Source organism: Wolffia australiana, chromosome 12 (assembly GCF_029677425.1).
Source record: "Wolffia australiana isolate 7733 chromosome 12, ASM2967742v1".
NCBI classification, from domain to species: Eukaryota; Viridiplantae; Streptophyta; class Magnoliopsida; order Alismatales; family Araceae; genus Wolffia; species Wolffia australiana.
Window position 1 is genome coordinate 15,150,190 of NC_135846.1, and position 17,360 is coordinate 15,167,549.

The following is a 17,360-nucleotide window of genomic DNA, read 5'->3' on the forward strand; positions in this document are numbered from 1 at the left end:
GGTAATAATATCATTCAGGGGTTCTTATGGATCAATTCAGTGAACTCTTTTTTCAAACAGCACAGACCATCTATCCTTAGTGTCTCCACACTAACAACCATAGGATCAGCCATACTTACCATATAAGTAAGATCATATAGTGTTATTGTATATATATAATTTGATGTACATCTCGACTATCCATCGAATAGGAATATCTAAAGTGCATGTTTAAAGTTTAGCGATTGATGTATGATGATATTATCATAATTCAGTAGGTCATTGCACATATTCATGGGCTTCATTATAAACAACACACATGATTAATAATGACTAAGTATTTATTTAAATGAACATAAATAAACCATGGAAGTGTGATTGGCTTGACGACCACATATAGATCAAACAATACGTAGAATAAGTGATTGGCCACATTTTGGCCTCCAAGCCAAATATATGCAATGCTGATTGATCGACTAAACCTGACCCTTTTTTTCATAAAAAAATGAAAAAATATAAAGTGAAATAATTTCAAAAAATGTCAACATTTTAATCATACATATATTAAATTAGTTTTATTATATTAAATGCATTAAATTATTAAAAATATAAAACACGTCTTAACCTATTTTAAAAATTGTGTAAATAAATATTTTAACATTCTGTCTTAATTGACTATTTTTACCTGAATATCTGGTTATCAAATGCACCCACAATTAAGATTATGTGTGTGGAATGAAGAGATAATAAATGATATTTAGATGATAGTGTCTTTAGTACAATGTTAAGAATTACTCCTTTAGAAGTAAAGAAGGGACCTGGTCAATGTATTTGCCCAAAAATTAATGTTTTTCCATGATACCGTTGAGTTCCTTAGTGACTCGATGTCATTGCCTACATCAAGTGTGTTATCAATTGTAGAAATATTGATAAAATGGTGGAAGAGAACATGAATTTCTGGAAATTAGGGGGAACAAGCTTCATCATCAATTACGTGCCAACAAATGGGATGCCTAAGACTTGTGTTTTATGTGATAAGGTCAAAGTTATCAAAGTATGAGGGCTTGTGTGAAGGAAAAAATTTTCTTATACGATTGCTGCAGGCCTTGATAGAAGAAATAAGTGTTGAGATAATTATTCTGACATTAAGTGATTGCATTTTGAAAAAGCAATGCAAATACCTCTACAATGATGAATAATATGGGTCTTCGATATTTCTCACCAAAGAATAACAGAAGCAATTATGGATGCAACTTCAAAGAAGATGTGAAATATCGTACTAAAAGTACTTTGGTGGATGAACTTGAAGACTACTTGATGCCGGACATCGTCAAGACGTCGTCCGGTCGACACCGAGGGTCAGTGTCGTCCGAAAATGCAGATGGACAGGTATAAATGATGACGGAAATCCGTAAAAGTCCTACTGTGGTACGTGCGAATGCCGAAATGCAGTGTTGCCATTCCAGAGATTGACGGGATTGCTTCTGAAGAGGTCAAACGGACCTCCCGAAACCTCGCCCGAGAGGGTCGAGGGCGAGTACGTTGCCGAACAGGAATACCCCGCTACTATGCTCACACACGTCGGGAGGACCCAACTCGTACCAGGCAGGTAAGCCTCTCGAAAGATTGTCGTCGTCATTTTCTCAACCTGCCTCACTCTCACCTACATCTAACCCCAGCGCGGAGGAGGCAAATCGAAAGTATACTGAAGAAAGTAAGAGACAAAAGAGCGGTAGGAAAGGGGTGCCTTCATCGCATCCTGCGACTGTTATCTCGTAACACTTGGAGCCGGAGAACAATAGCTGCGGGGTACGGGCGTCGGAGCGGTGCGGGCTGGAGGTGAGGGCATGGTCGTCGATGGACGGGACAGTGCGAGGTACTGGGCGAGAGCGGGCACCAGGGGCACGGCACGGTGCGGGGCCTAGGGGCCAAGACACAGCATGACGGGCGCGGCTACGACGCAGCCAGGCGCAGCGACGCGGCAGTGTAACGTGGCGCCGGGCGCGTGGGGCGGCGAGGCAGGCGTGGTGCGGACGCGGAGTGGGCGCGTGTGGCGTTGCGGCTTGCGTCGGGCGCAGTGCGTGTGGGCGGAGGCGTGGCGCAGGCGCACGACGCAGGCGCACGGCGCGGGCGCGCGGGCGTGGCAGTACGTCCGGATGTGGCTGCAAACGGCGGGACGTGGCGTGGAACGACATCGGCGTCGCGGAAGAGCCGCGAATGGTAACGTATGAGGGCGGTGTGCGGCGGCGGAACGACGGTGGCGGCGCTGGTGGAGGAGTACGGCGGCGAGAGACGACGACGGACGTCCCAACCGGTGTCTCATTCTCCAACGGTGGCAGCGGCGCCGTTCACGGCGGAGCGGCGGCGCAACCGGCGTCGAGAGGAGCAGCAGCGATGGTGCAAAGGCGGTGAGCGGCGGCGTGAGGAAACGGCGTGCGGCGGCCCTTCTTCCTCTCTTCTCCTCTCCTTCTCTTCTTCTTCTCCCATCTTCCTTCTTTCTCTTCTTCTTCTTCTTCTTCTTCTTCTTCCTCTTCCTCTTCCAACGTGAATGACTCTTCAACTTCTAACGTTAAAACTTTCCAAAGTGAAATTCAAGAGTGTCAAAAGAGGGCGCCCACCCCTTCCTCTTATAGGGAATAGGTGGATGGGCCCCTTGAAACAAAACAAACAAACAAAATAAAAGGGAAAATGGCTAAAGGGCTAGGGCCCATTAGCGGGAGGGGAAGGTATCCTCATATGGGAACTTCCCCTCGCTACACACGGGTACGAAGAAAATTAAGAAAGCGAGAATTAAAAGTTGGAAATGTGAGCAGGCACGGGTCGAAGATGGCACGTCGTCACGCCGAATATTTGAACCCGGGGTTGTGCGTCGTTGCTGTGGCTCGTCGTGTCGGCTGGACACGTGTCGGTGACGGGCTCAATGACGATGCTGGTTCCTCGAGCGACGGTCCTGCGGTATCGGGCGGTGCCGCGTCATCACTACTCGACCAAGAAATAAATTTCAATCAACCCATAATAAGATAGAAGGAATTGGATGCTTTTGTCTTCCAAAAACTACAGGTAGGGTGTGACATCGCTGGCTATTGGGGAGCAATGATATGACTACGTCTTATAAGGCACCCATATCATACATAGTTGTACCAGCCTTATTTTAAAATCATGGGATGACTTTGGATATCAAAAAGACAGCTGCAATTTGCAAAGTGGAAAGACACACTAAGTGATCTCTCTCTCTCCTCTTGTCCCTCGAAGCTTGAGTCTTCCCGAAAGAATGACTGATTGATTATTCCATTTGGGAGGTCTTCCTTGAAAGAATAACTGATAGCCCTGTTTCTGAGATTAATTTGCTAGTCTAAGGATGCAGATAATGAGGCTAATGAAGAAGATAAATTACTCGTCTTCATATTTGGACTTTATGCCCTTATAATGGTATTAATATTTTTTGGTTTACTGGAACTAACTGCTTTTGGGTTTAATTCTAGATGAAAGCTTTCTTTGGGTTGCTGGTATTATTTTAGGCTTTATTTTAAGCTCCTCTGATTTAACTAAATTCGATTTTTAAAAGGTTAACTACAAGGTTTTGGAAATGTCCGCTATAGCCACTAAAATAGGACAATTGGGCATGGATGATTTTACTCATCTAGAATTAAAAATTACAAAAGATCGTTTATTCATAGTTCATTTATAAATAAAGAATCTTCTGTAATTTTTAATTCATTTCCTATCGGTCAACAAGGAGCGTTGACCTGTCATTTCGCACACGTGCCATCCCCATACCCACAGCATGTCACGTGCATGTATTCGCTCTGCACCAGCAGCCCGCCACATGCACGTGCGTACCCCCGGCGCGCGCATTCATACGTGTGAAGGGGTAGTCCCGTCATTTCACAACGCGTGACATTATAGATTTAAAAAAATCAGATTTCGCGAATAACTTTCGAACCAGGACCGAAATAGAGTCACGTTCATAGCCGCCAATCTCTCGTTCTATCTAAGATCGGACGGACATAAATCGATCTTAGATATACGTGGACGTGATGTCCCGCCGTCCATTGACCTAGGTCAGAATGGCCCATTGAAATTGTTTTAATCAGCCTGCTCAGTCTCGACTCTTCGCCAACAGGCGCGAATCCACGGGGTATGAATCCGGACAAATTGCCGTCCGGATTCATTCTCCCGTGGCTGGTATAAATACCAGCCTTTTCCCCGCTCTAACCGTTCTATAGAGGAAGAGGAAGAGGAAGGGGAAGCGGAAGAGGAAGAAGGGAGGATTTCTCCAGGGAATAGAAGAAAGGGGGAGAAATCGAAGGTTTTGGAGTTGGAAGATGGCCGTGCAGGCGGTGGAAGTATCGGCGAAGGCGAAGATTGCGGCGATTGACAAGTCCGATCTGTTCCACGTCGTTCACAAGGTCCCGGCCGGAGACAGCCCCTACGTTAGGGCCAAGCATCTTCAGGTATAGCCTTGATTATCATTGTTTTTTGTTTGTTTTGAAGGCAATGAAGAAGATCACCTGGGATCGGTGATCCGCACGATAATTTTGGTTATCCAATCTTTGTTCCCTTTTTTTTCTCGGTTTTTTTCTTGGATCTGCTGTTTTTTTGTTCGGTTTTGATTTCTTTGGATCCGAATTTTGCGGTAAGCGTTATTGTTGATGGTGGAGAAGATCCGCGATCGCCGGATTGTTGGCCTGTTTTAGAACTCTGTTGTCCGTGTTTATGGAGTTTCCTGATTCGGTAGATGTGGAACAGTTTGTTACTGAAACTCTTTTCTGCTCCTCCGTTCCTTTGCAATGCTGTTTGTACGAAGCTTTCGCGTTATCCAATGAGGAAAACTTGTTCCTGGGAAGAGTTGTTTCTTTCATAAACATATTAAACATTTTTCTTTCTTCCATGCGCTTTCAAATTGTTGTTGCTTGCTATAATTCTGTGCTTGAATTCCATCTTTAATTTATTTTTCAGTTGGTGGACAAAGATCCAGCGGGGTCGATCGTCTGGTTCTGGAAGGCGATCAACGCAGGAGATAGAGTGGACAGCGCGCTCAAGGACATGGCGGTCGTGATGAAGCAGCTGGACAGAGCAGATGAGGCTGTGGAGGCCATCAAATCCTTCCGGCATCTGTGCTCGAAGCAATCCCAAGAATCCCTCGACAACGTCCTCATCGATCTGTTCAAGGTATACTGATTATTATCTCTTCAAATTTCTTATTTTTTCGCGTTATCATCATCCACGATGTTGACTCTTGTGCGTCTCCAGAAATGTGGGAGAACTGAGGAGCAGATCGAGCTGCTGAAACATAAGCTGAAAATGATTTACATGGGCGAGGCCTTCAATGGGAAGACTACCAAGACTGCCCGCTCCCATGGAAAGAAGTTCCAAGTCTCCATCAAGCAAGAGACCTCCCGCATTCTGGTCAGTGCCCTCTCTCTCTCTCTCTCTCTATCTTAATCACTTTCTATCTCATCCTTACTCGTTCAGTGTCTCTTTCTATCTCATCCTTACTCCTTCAGCGTCTCTTTCTATCTCATCCTTTCTCGTTAACTGCCACTTTCCATCTCATCGTCGCTCATTTTCTCATTGTCTCATTCGGTCTCGTCCTCACCCTCTTGTTGCACCACCTCTATCTTTCTCTCTTTATGTCTCTTACTCTCCTTCCATCTCATCCTCACTCACTTACTCACTGTCTCTTTCATCTCATCCTCATTCATTGTCTCTTTCGATCTCATCCGTACACTCTCGTTGCACCTTTTTCATCTCTCTCTCTCACAGTCGCTCACTGTGTCTTTTTACCTCATCCTGTCACTGCACCTCATTTATCTCTCTTTATCTTTATCTCTATCACTCACTCTCTCTTACTCTCTCTATCTCTATCTCTATCCACACTCTATCTTACTCTCTCTATCTCTATCTCTATCCACACTCTCTCTTAATCTCTCTATCTCTATCTCTATCCCACACTTTCTTACTCTCGCTCTATCTCTATCTCTATCCCACGCTCTCTTACTCTCGGTCTATCTCTATCTCTATCTCTATCACTACCCACACTCTCTCCTACTCTCTATCTCTATCCCACACTCTCTTACTCTCGCTCTATCTCTATCTCTATCCCACGCTCTCTTACTCTCGGTCTATCTCTATCTCTATCACTACCCACACTCTCTCCTACTCTCTATCTCTATCCCACACTCTCTTACTCTCGCTCTATCTCTATCCTACTCTCTCTTACTATCGCTCTATCTCTATCTCTACCCACACTCTCTCTTACTATCTCTATCTCTTTCTCAAACCCACACTCTCTTACTCTTTCTCTATATCTATTCCTCACTCTCTCTCTATCTTTATCCGACGCGTTTTCTCACTCACTTTCTCTCACTCTCTCTCTATCTCTATCCCTCACTCTCATACTCTTTTTTTCAACTTCATCCTCACTCGCTGTTTCTATTTCATCTTCACCTTCTTTTTAGAGAACCTGACCTCGTTGCACCTCTTTCATCTGGGTCTCTCTCTCTCTCTCTCATCATCGCTGTCTCTTTCTATCTCACCCTGATCTAATTTATACTGTAATAGTATATGTACATAGATTCATTTTCTGAGGGTTCATGGGCGTGGTCTTCAGGGAAACCTGGGGTGGGCTTACATGCAGCAGAAGAACTATCTAGCGGCGGAGGTGGTGTACAGAAAGGCGCAGGAGATAGAACCTGACGCCAACAAAGCCTGCAACCTGAGCCTCTGCCTGGTGCGGCAGCACCGCCGCGACGAAGCCCGTGCCATCCTCAACGATGCCATCGCCGCCGTCCTCCCCGGTTCTGATGACCCGAAGATCCGTAACCGAGCCCATGATCTCCTCCTCGAGATCGACCCGGCCCACAACAACGATGACGACAACAACAACGGCAGCAACGACAATGATAGAGTCATCCCTGCCCACCTCACCATCACCTCCCCGCTTAGCCGCTTCCGGCGCCGGCTGCCCATCTTCGAGGAGATCTCCACCTTCAGAGACCACCAAGTTGCCTGCTGATAATTCAAGGTTCAGGGTTCAGGGTTTAGGGTTTAAGGTTCGAGTGTCAAGTCAGTGTATATATCTCAAGATTGGATTTTTCTGGCGCCGGCGGAAGAATCCAATCGCACGGGTTTTCTGCCTTCGGTGTTGTGCTATGGCGGTGCATAATTTCGGCTCCTCTGGGTGACAATATTTCACCCCACATAAAGCCGTGATATTCGGAAAGATTTCTTGTCTATTGTTTGTAATGAACTGTCTCTATCTATTGTTTGCATGCATGTCTCTGCCTAACTTGCTAAAAGTCTGCAGAGGTATTTGGTCATCTCTACAATGAAAGGTAGATGATGATGACGTCGGTGTGCCGTCAGTGATGACGACAAGAGAGTAAAAAAAGAAGAACGAAACGTGCACTCTGACGTTCTCTCCTACAATCATGATCGATCAAAAAAATAAAAAAACTTAATGGAGTTAATAAAATACTCCTCTCTCTCTCTCTCACAGCTTGTGGGAGGCCCACATAACACTGATGGCTGATGCCTACACAGTGTCTGACTTCCAGAGATATGTTTTCAACTGTTCCTTTACTGCACACTGATGCAATAAACTAGTGAAGAAAAAATGTCAGATGAATTGCCATCACTCAATCAATCATATACATGTATCAAGCATTTCTGCTCATTTCTTAGTTTCAAACACGGAAGTTCTTTTCCTTGATGAAATTCCATGGAGGCATCTAAATTTGATAAGTGAGACCATATAATAGAATTTTTTTGAAAATTGGCAATGAAGGGTACTATACATATGTGTAGGAAGAAACCTTACAGGACGACTACATAGAGAATATGAATACAACGTTGTATAAAAAAAAATTATTTCAAAGAAATACATTATGAATTATAAATAAGAACCCTCTCATTATCCTATGGTGGATGTTCATCCATTAGTGGTTTTGTAGCCCACAACTCTACAATAATGAGTGGGGTATCAGCTGTAAGATATCCCTAAAATTGTGGATTTTGCACATTCATAAAAAAGTTAAATGATAAAGGGGTGATGCCATGGGGCTACATATATTTTTTTCCTACAACCGCACTATGATTACCAATTGAACGATGGGATTTTTTAGAATATGTATGTCATCAACATGTAACAATAAAATCAAATAGTATGAATCGTATAAAAATAACTAAATAAAGTTTCATCCCAGTTCAAGTAGTCAAACATAGCACAGTTATAGGGTTGTAATCATTATGCATATTCTACTTTTTTTCTTGGTTATCCATTGGGCATGTGTTTATCAAACAGTGAGGGAACCCATTTGACCAAGATAAAATATGCCTGAATAAATGATAATGGATTCTACTCATTTATAAACAAGTCTTCAAAACATTCCTATTTGTAGGATATTTCAGAAAGACATCAAAATACTAACATGGAGTAACAGTATCTACTAGTGTTATGTGATGAAGATAGTTGATTTCACACCCATTTGTATAGAGATATTGAGGGATAGTGGGTTCTCTTTAGGAAAAGAGTTTGTTAAATTTATATAAATAATGTCGTTGATGAATGTTTACCTAAATGCCAATGATTTTGCTTTGTGTCCCAGTTAAGTGATCATTAGATGTGATACAACGAAGACATTTAATGGATGTATGACTATGTTTTTTCTATGAATTACTATTCCATACTCATGCGACTGAATAGTTGAAACTAAAATATTGTAGAAGTCCGTAAAAGGGATTGTGTGGTCAATATGAGATGATTTTACCTTGGAAAAATTATTGTAGATTGATCCTTGAACGGAGATGCAATAAAGTTCTTGGCTGAAGGAAATTGAAGTAATAAATAACAGAATTTAATGATTTCCCAATGCATCAGTTCTAACTGGGATGACCATCTAAGGTTTTGCAGATAGCCATGCACCAAGTCATTCTAAGAGTTTTGATTGTACGAATCATGCATATATGGTAATTATTCAAATAGATTAATGGAGAAAAATCTGTGATATAACTTTTGCTAATGTCATTGTCCATAAAATGCTCTTACCCAAGTTGGTTTTTGGATTTGAGTATGTGTATCAGTTAATGATACTTCCACAATAGAGTTTCCTCCCAGGGCAATAAACAGGGAAACATATTTAGGTGAGGAGGTTTGATTTTTTTTTTAAGGGGCTTCAAAGTATTTGTTTTATAATCAGCAAGTCAATAATATATAAAATATTAATAGAATGTCTCTCCAGAAATATAGTCTAGTACTGCAAAAATAACATGCCTTGCCTTGGAAAAAAATGCTTAAATAGACTGTACAGATGGAGTTTTGAGTGTACAGAGTTGGCGAGGGGCGGCCATGGCGTCGAGGCAGATGGAGGAGATACAGAGGAAGCTGAGAGCTTTGGGATACTCTCGCGGGGCCAACGCTCCTGCCCAGTCCCTGCTCTTCGCCGGTGTAGAGCGCTACGCTCTCCTCGAGTGGTTGTTCTTCAAGTGAGATCCGCCCCAGCCAGATGTCCCTTTTCATCTCAATCTCTCTCTTGTTGATTAAAGATCTTGACTTCAGTGCTGATTCTTGATGGGTTTTATAGGCTTCTCGGAGATAAGTCGCCGTTCACCCAGCAGAATTGGCAGAGCGACAACATGGATCATGATGAGGAGACATCACGCATTCAGCGTATGTTTACGTCTTTTCATCGCATATTTTTCTGTTTCTTTTCGTTTTCTAACATTATCTTATCCACATGAATGAAATTACGCATCTTTCTGGAGACTGCGTTTAGCATTATCGAATGAATTATATGGCATGTTTTCTTATCTACATCTCTTCATTTTAGGTATCAACATTCAAGGTAATTTGTTAGCGTATGAAGAACTCTGGGTCATCTAAATCTTTTCAGGGTGTTACATTATTTGAAAACCAAATCTCTCGTATTTTAACTTTAGTCGTCCGTTGATTAATATTTGGAAGTTTATCATCATCATTATTTTCATCTTCAGAGAAGAATTGATGTTTTGATTATCTTCTCCAGATTTGGCTGAGATTGCGAATTTCTTGGGCATTACCACTTCAGTTGATTCAGAGGCTATGCAAGTGAGTACACTTTCAGTTGTACTAACCACGTTGAGTTGTTCCATGTCTTATGAAAACCCTCATCAGCTATAATATTTTGTGAATAAATTATTAGGGAAAAGGAGGGTACGAGGAACGCGTAGAAATGCTTCTTCTTATTGTCGATTTAGTGGAAGCCAGTTGCTACGCCGACAACCCAGAATGGAGGTTGATTTTTCTTTCTAATTTTAGGCGTCAATCGATTTTTGCGTCATCTTTTTCTTGATGGTTGACATCGCTTGGGATTCCTAAAGCATTGACCAGCAGTTGGCCAAGGATGTTCAGCTGCTAGATTCTATAGCAGAGAGGCAAGTTCAAATCCTCTCTGATGAATGCAAGTTGTTTCCTGCAGACGTGCAGATTCAGTCACCACTCCCTATGTAAGAAGATCCACATCTCGTATGAACATGATATGATCCCCAACCCCGCCAGGGTTATTCCCATCATTTTGCCTGCTAGAGTTTTTTTGGTCATTTCCGTTAAATAATGGTATCCCATCCTTCAGGAGGAAAACCAAAAAGTTAATTAAAGTTGAGTTAATCCCCTGCCTCCCTGTGATTTACTTCAATGCTGACATCCAACGAAATTACTGTCGATGTTGACATTGATGAGTATCACGGAGGGCTGATGCCATTCTTCAACAGAGTTTAAAGATGTATACATCTTTAAACTCTGTTGACATCATGTTATCAAGTGCCGTAGTTGATGACGATGTTGATGTCGACAGAAATTCATTATTCCTTCATGTTGATGGCAGTGACTGTTGATGTTGTCAACGTTGAATCGCCAATGTTGATGTCAAGGTCGGCAACCAATTTCAACATGATATGTTGAACGCTACTCTCTGGATCAATCTGGCGAGATGATTGCAGGGAGGCAAAGGATCACTGAAGGTAAGGTACTAGAAGGGCATGGGAGACGTAGGGGAAATAAACTTCAATTCACTTCTTAGATGCTCTCTTAACGAGATACCGACCGCTATTTAAAGCGAAACATTCATCTGATAAAGGAATGACCAAAGTACCCCCAAAATGGCGGAAATCTCCCAGAAGGGTTGGGGATCGTATCATAAGATTTTCTGGGGATTATTCAATAATTATATTATTCCTCTTGTTTTTTGCGAAGACCAAACCTTTCCGACCTGGAGCTAAAGCTTTCGGAGCACCAGAGGTCCCTCACTAATTTGCAGAGCGCAGTGAGAGATTTGGCGTCCAAGGTCACCATTCAATACCTTGTATATCCAGTTACCTCTTCTTTGATTACTTCTCAATTAGTTCTTGCGGGACACAGAAATGGAGACAAAAAGGAAAATGTGCAATTTAGAGGGAAGATGATTTATTAAAATTTCAATGGCCATCGGTGATCATAGATACTCCCATTATCGATTGAAGTATACATTGTCCAAGTCAAGTGGCTTCTCAGAAAATGTTTAATTTTTGATGGGCCGACGCATGTTTCATGCAGCATCCTTACAATCCCAACGAGGAGTATGGGGAAACAGAAAGCCGGTTGCGGGCAAGTCTGGAGTCTTTTCTGGAGACTGTGAGATCCTTCAATTTGATTTATAACAAGGTAATCTTTTCTTCCTATTGTATTGCTCACACAGGAAGAGAAATAGAGAGAGGAGAGAAATATGGGCAGTAGTGATCGCTCGTCCGATATCTGATATTTGACAACCAATATCCGGATATCAGTTTAATATAGAATGTAAATATTTTCAAAGGAAACATTTTGTTAAATAAACTGCGCTCTGTTGACCTAGTCCAACTGGGCATGGAGTTCGATGTAGCAAGCCCATTTTGGGCTGACCCAGGCTAATAAAAATCGGACTTGGATTTCAACAAATCTCCTATGATTTTGACCTATCTATCTTATTTAAGTATTGATCAAATTCATCAACGTTGATCAATATTACTCACGTAGAGAAGAAATATACCTCATATAGTTTAATCGTGTATTTAAATGTTTCATGATAAAATGATAAATTATTTAAAATTTATATGTCAGATGTCAGAAAAACTGATCCAACACAAATATCAGATATAGACATCCTGCCCCTGAGATGAAGACAGATGCCGACATCAGGATAGAAAATGGTATTGGATATCGATACTATAGCAACCGATATCTGATATCATTATTGGATATCGGGATATCAGTAAAGAGAGATATCGGATTTCCCATGTCCGATATCCTTTACAGCATCCATCCCGATTTCATCATCCGATGTCAGCTCAAGATGGGTGAACACAAATGGGCAGTGGTCCATTTTTTGTTTTAACAAACACAACAGTTTTCTTAGTTATCGTTAAGATCTTTCCGATCTTTCCGCTTTCTGTTTCCTTGTTTCTTGCTCTTCCTACTAATTAATTATCCTTTAGAAAAAAATGATAATAAATCTGTACTTATCTAGTTTTTTTTTCTGCCGCTCGTATGGGCCCACACTTTCCTTTCGTTTTCTCCAAAAAGAGGGATAACTTTGTGTGTGACGGTAAAATAGTTGTATTTTTTCGCTGCTCACTAAGGTAAATAATTTCTTAAGACTAACAATTCGAGTCATTCGCTAAAATCTGACAATTGTTGTTTGCATGACTTTGTCGCAGGAGATCCGGCCATGGACCCACATGATGGAAGTGCCGCAGCTGCATGGCCTAGGCCCCACCGCCAATCGCTTGTTAGAAGCCTATGACTCTTTATTAAAGGTATACAACTATCCATGTGCAGCTCCTTTAAGATCCCTTATAGGCTTTCTATGACATAATGGGGTGCCCTGTAATTTGTAATGAATCACAAATTAAGAATCTGATATTTCTCTTTTATGACAGTTCCTTCGGGGTCTGAGGGGCCTGAGGGACTCGTATGCCGCCATGGCTGGTGGAGATGGATCTGGCGTGGGCCCCGCAATTTCCGTGTCAAAGATAATCGCTGAGTGCGAGTCCTCCCTCTCCTTCCTCAACCACAACCTCACTGTTCTCACCACCACCATTGCCCAAGAGCGTACTCAAAGCCTTACACATGGTTAAGTTGTTTAGCTACCCCTCTGTCTAATCTCTTTTTCTATCTCTAATTTTTTATCCATGGGTAAACTCCTGTCTCCTTTTCTGTCCTATAGATCTCACATATTTCTCTCTCCCTTCCTAAATAAATATAGCGTTCTCTCCTTGTGCCTAGCAGAATATAGTGTTACTCAATCCCTGAATGGGCTGGATTATGGCTAAGGTCAGGGTTTACCGTTATAATATAGGAGAGGAGGTGTTTCACCCATGGGTAAATCCCTTTCTCTTTATCTATGTATCCTCCCTCTCTCTCTCTCTCAATCATACACATCTCTTTTTCTATCTCTATATTTTTACCCACGGCTAAACTCCATGTCTTTGTCTGTCTGTCTAACCATATATCTCATAGCGAACAAAATGAGAAGTAGCTAACCAACATCTAGGAGATACATAATTGGCTGCATTGAGTTTGGTAGCTAAGCCACCCATGGAATTTAAAGAACCTAGAGGAGCATGAGTCATATATTCCGCTGAACAGAGTTCTTGCCAAGGTTGTGTGCCTTTTTTTCAGCTTGCTCAAGTCCACCCAAGCAGGCACGATGTGATCCTACTTTTCGCTATGTTATTTTTATTTCATAACTTCATAACGTTCTGCAAGAACTTCGGAACCTTCTGCTCCCAAGCACTGCTCGGAAACTCGTCCCACTGAATCTGAATCCATGTCTCATTTTCAATCACCTAGACAAATATGCCTTTGTCAGGCCCTATGTGTGATGGATCTCATCCGAGACTAATGTTTAACATTATAAGATAAGGAAGTGGTAGTGTTTGGTCGTTTGATATTCGTCCAATTTTGATATCGAACTATCTGATGTAAAATTTCCAGGTATAATTGAGATGTCAGATGTAGGTATTAGACATCATACATAATCCATGAATTGATGCAGGAGGGGTTGGGGGGTGGATGATAATACCGCATCTCAAACTCTGATATTCATACCGAATACCGATATCTCTGTCTTGGATATTGACATCTGAATATTGGAATATGTTGTAAAAAAACTGCGCCATGTGGAAAGCTTAGGAAATCAATATTGTATGTATTTTTTTTCAGACCAATAATGATTTAAACAAGTTATCGCACATCCACAGTATCCCAAAGCCTACTGGTTTACGCATTCTCAACTTGTGTTGTGGAAGGTTTTCTCTATCCTCTTTGGTGTTTTCATGTCTTATTCTCCCACCATTGCTGGACTTAGTGGAATAGGTTGGAGGAATTTATGAATTAATGTAGTTGATCGTTGATGGTATTGGATTTAGAGATTCATTTGATTGGGTGGTTGTGATGCAGAACGACAGTCGGGATCGACAACCATTCTAGTATCAATTAAGCGAGTGAATGAGACTGAGAGAAAAATGCGGATGCAGTGCAAATAAATCAATGAAAAGTACAGACCTGACATCGATGGACACCGACAACCACTAAGTCATGGTAAGAGGGACTTGGGAATACCACTAGGCTCCCAATGACCCAACTGTTGGGTTGAAGGCTGACGGCGTGAGCACGGCTACTACTGCTAGTACGTGCACCCTCAACGAGTCCAACCAAGGATGTGTCAACAAAGTTTCTACCTCTCGGAGCAGTATCCCTATGTACCTCTATCCTAACCTTAGCAGTGGAGATGCGCTTGAGAGGTATTGAAAAAATAAGGGAGCATTCAAAAGGGCGATTGCAAGCGTACTTGTGGAGCCGAAGCCCATTCAGTTGTGATGATAGCAACGGGGGTCTGGCGTGTGTCCTGTTGGTGTTGGGTGCATCAGAAAACGAAGGCTTAGTTGTGGTGATCAGAAAGGCGGGCTTAGCCGGGTCCAATTGATGATGGAAATATATGTGGCTTTTTGGGTGCCATGGTTCGACCACGGAAAACATATTTCCATGGATGCGGAAGCATGTCGATCAACTCACAATCAATCTTTAAAATCAACATTGAATGTACCTTTTTGGGAAACTTATTCCACCCTTGACATGCTCACTTTGAGTTCGTTCCGAAGCCGTTCACGTGTCTTGCCTCCAACAGTATCCACGCGATCACTCGGTGCTTGGATCTCCACCTCTTCCTCTTCAACGCTTCTTGGAGACTCTCTCCTTGATTCATGTAGAGAATGAAGAAAGGGAGAGGCTCGCAAATTAGGCTTGCATGGGTGCTTAAAATGATAGCCCTTTCCCTCTTTATATTTCACTTAAGGTTTTCTCAAAAACCCTATAAAGTAAAATATATCCACCAATGCCCTTATGACTGTGTGTGTGTGACCCTCTAGGCCCTTTTGTCATTCTAATTACTAACTTTAGTGACCCAATAACAAGTATTGACCAACCTTATTAATTAACTATATCAATATATAGATTAATTAAATAAGAATCGATTTAACCCAATCGATAGGTTAAGTTTCCAACCCGTGGGGTGCCAAGCTACACCTTAAGCTCTAGAAAATACCTAGTCTCGAACTCTCTCATGGAACCTTTACCGTCATCGATTACCTTATATGTATAATACATCATCTGCGCAAGACTCTCAAATGGCTTAGGGTATTGTTTATCGTCAAACCCTAATCTGTTATTTGATTAGTACTGATGCGTAATGGGGATCATTGGAGAACTCCTTCTCCAATATCCTCAATACCCTGGCCAGGGCTTTTTCTGCACCGTCTTCCTTGAGTCAATCTCCTCTTATAACGAGGGCAGATGATCCCGTCTTGACCACTCAAGCAACTCCGTGAACTTCTTACTACATCCGAGCTATGACTTATTTAAATCCCATGATTAGCGGCTCATAAGTCATAGTCAAAACGTAGTCATCCACTCACGAGATGTCCTTGGTGTCTCAGGTCAGTGAATCACTTATACAACCGTGACTTGAATCAACCTGATTGACATTTAGGTTTTAATACCATTCAGGAATTCGTACGGATCAATTCAGTGAAATCTTTCTCCAAAGAGCACCCACTATCTATTATTTGTGTCGTCACACTAATAGCCACATGATCAGCTATACTTATCCTATAAGTAAGATCAGCTAGTCCTATTCTATCAGTATAATTCGATGTCTATCTTCACTATCCATCGAATATAAATATTTAAAATACATGTTTAAGGACTAGTGATCACTGTATTATGATCTCATCATAATTCACTAAGTAATTGCATGTCTTCATGGACTTCATTATAAACATCACATGGAATAATAATGAACAAAAATATTTTATTAAATAAACTTAAATAAAACATGGCAATGTGATTGATTTGACGGCCACATAATATCCATCATGGCTAGCAAGCCAATCACATATTCCATATCTCGTATCTTGTTCATTAATAGAACATATTCATTATAGTGTATATGTGAGGCTTATAATGAAGTCCATGAATATATGATCAGACTTACTGAATTATGATGAGATCGTAATACGAAGATCACTAGTTTTTAAGCACGTGTTATAAACATTCTTATTCAAAGGATACGCGAGAAGGAGGTTTGAAGTATCCCGATAGAATAGCACTATCTAACCTCACTCATATGATGAATATTGCCAGTATCGTAGCCATTAGTATGGAAACACTAAGGATAGATACTGGGTGCTCTTTAGTAAAAAGGGTTAACTGAATCGATCCGTACAAATCCCTGAATGGTACTATACCGAACTTTCAATCATGATTCACGTCACAGTTGTGTAAGTGGTCCTTAGACCTGAGACACCAAAGACATCTTGAGGACGTACGGTTGTATTGTGATTATGCATCTGTACTAACTCGAATGACTGATTAGGGTTTGACAATTGACCATACCCTAAGTTGTTCTAGGAGTGTCAAGTGGATGAGGGACTACATGTACACTGCAATCGATGACAAACAGGTTCCATGACTAAGTCGATACACACTCCTTTATATCTTCTAGAGCACGAGGTTTAGCTTGGGACCCCACGTGTTGGAGACTCAACCTATCGATTGGGTTAATTGATTTGACTTTAATTAATACGTATGATGATATAGTTAATTAATTTTGAAGGCCAATGAAGGTTATTGGGCCGCTGGAGTCGGCAACTAGACTGATACATGGGCCTAGAGGGTCACACGCAAATGGGCTTTTGGACGTCGAAAGATATACTTAAGTTATGGGGGTTTTATAAAAAATACCCACAATATAAATAAGGGAAGGCCCCGAACGAAATTCATCTAAGCTAGAATTGTTCAGAGCCTTCACCTTCTTCTCCCTTCTCCCCAT

The 17,360-nt window shown here is 41.7% G+C and overlaps 2 protein-coding genes across 2 annotated transcripts; both read left to right on the top strand.

The window, feature by feature from the left end:
* The first annotated feature begins 4,117 nt into the window (after positions 1 to 4,117).
* Positions 4,118 to 7,257, top strand: LOC144710629 (protein SULFUR DEFICIENCY-INDUCED 1-like). Its single transcript, XM_078584445.1, has 4 exons — positions 4,118 to 4,433; positions 4,939 to 5,151; positions 5,233 to 5,388; positions 6,593 to 7,257. The coding sequence occupies exons 1-4, from the start codon at positions 4,305 to 4,307 to the stop codon at positions 6,995 to 6,997; spliced, it is 903 nt and encodes a 300-aa protein (XP_078440571.1). The 5' UTR covers positions 4,118 to 4,304; the 3' UTR covers positions 6,998 to 7,257.
* Positions 7,258 to 9,283: 2,026 nt separating this feature from the next.
* AUG7 (nuclear matrix protein) lies at positions 9,284 to 13,213 on the top strand. Its single transcript, XM_078584504.1, has 9 exons — positions 9,284 to 9,465; positions 9,564 to 9,649; positions 10,005 to 10,066; positions 10,161 to 10,252; positions 10,339 to 10,464; positions 11,210 to 11,300; positions 11,549 to 11,656; positions 12,688 to 12,786; positions 12,910 to 13,213. Exons 1-9 carry the CDS (start codon positions 9,329 to 9,331, stop codon positions 13,105 to 13,107), a joined length of 999 nt encoding a protein of 332 aa, XP_078440630.1. The 5' UTR covers positions 9,284 to 9,328; the 3' UTR covers positions 13,108 to 13,213.
* Positions 13,214 to 17,360: the final 4,147 nt, after the last annotated feature.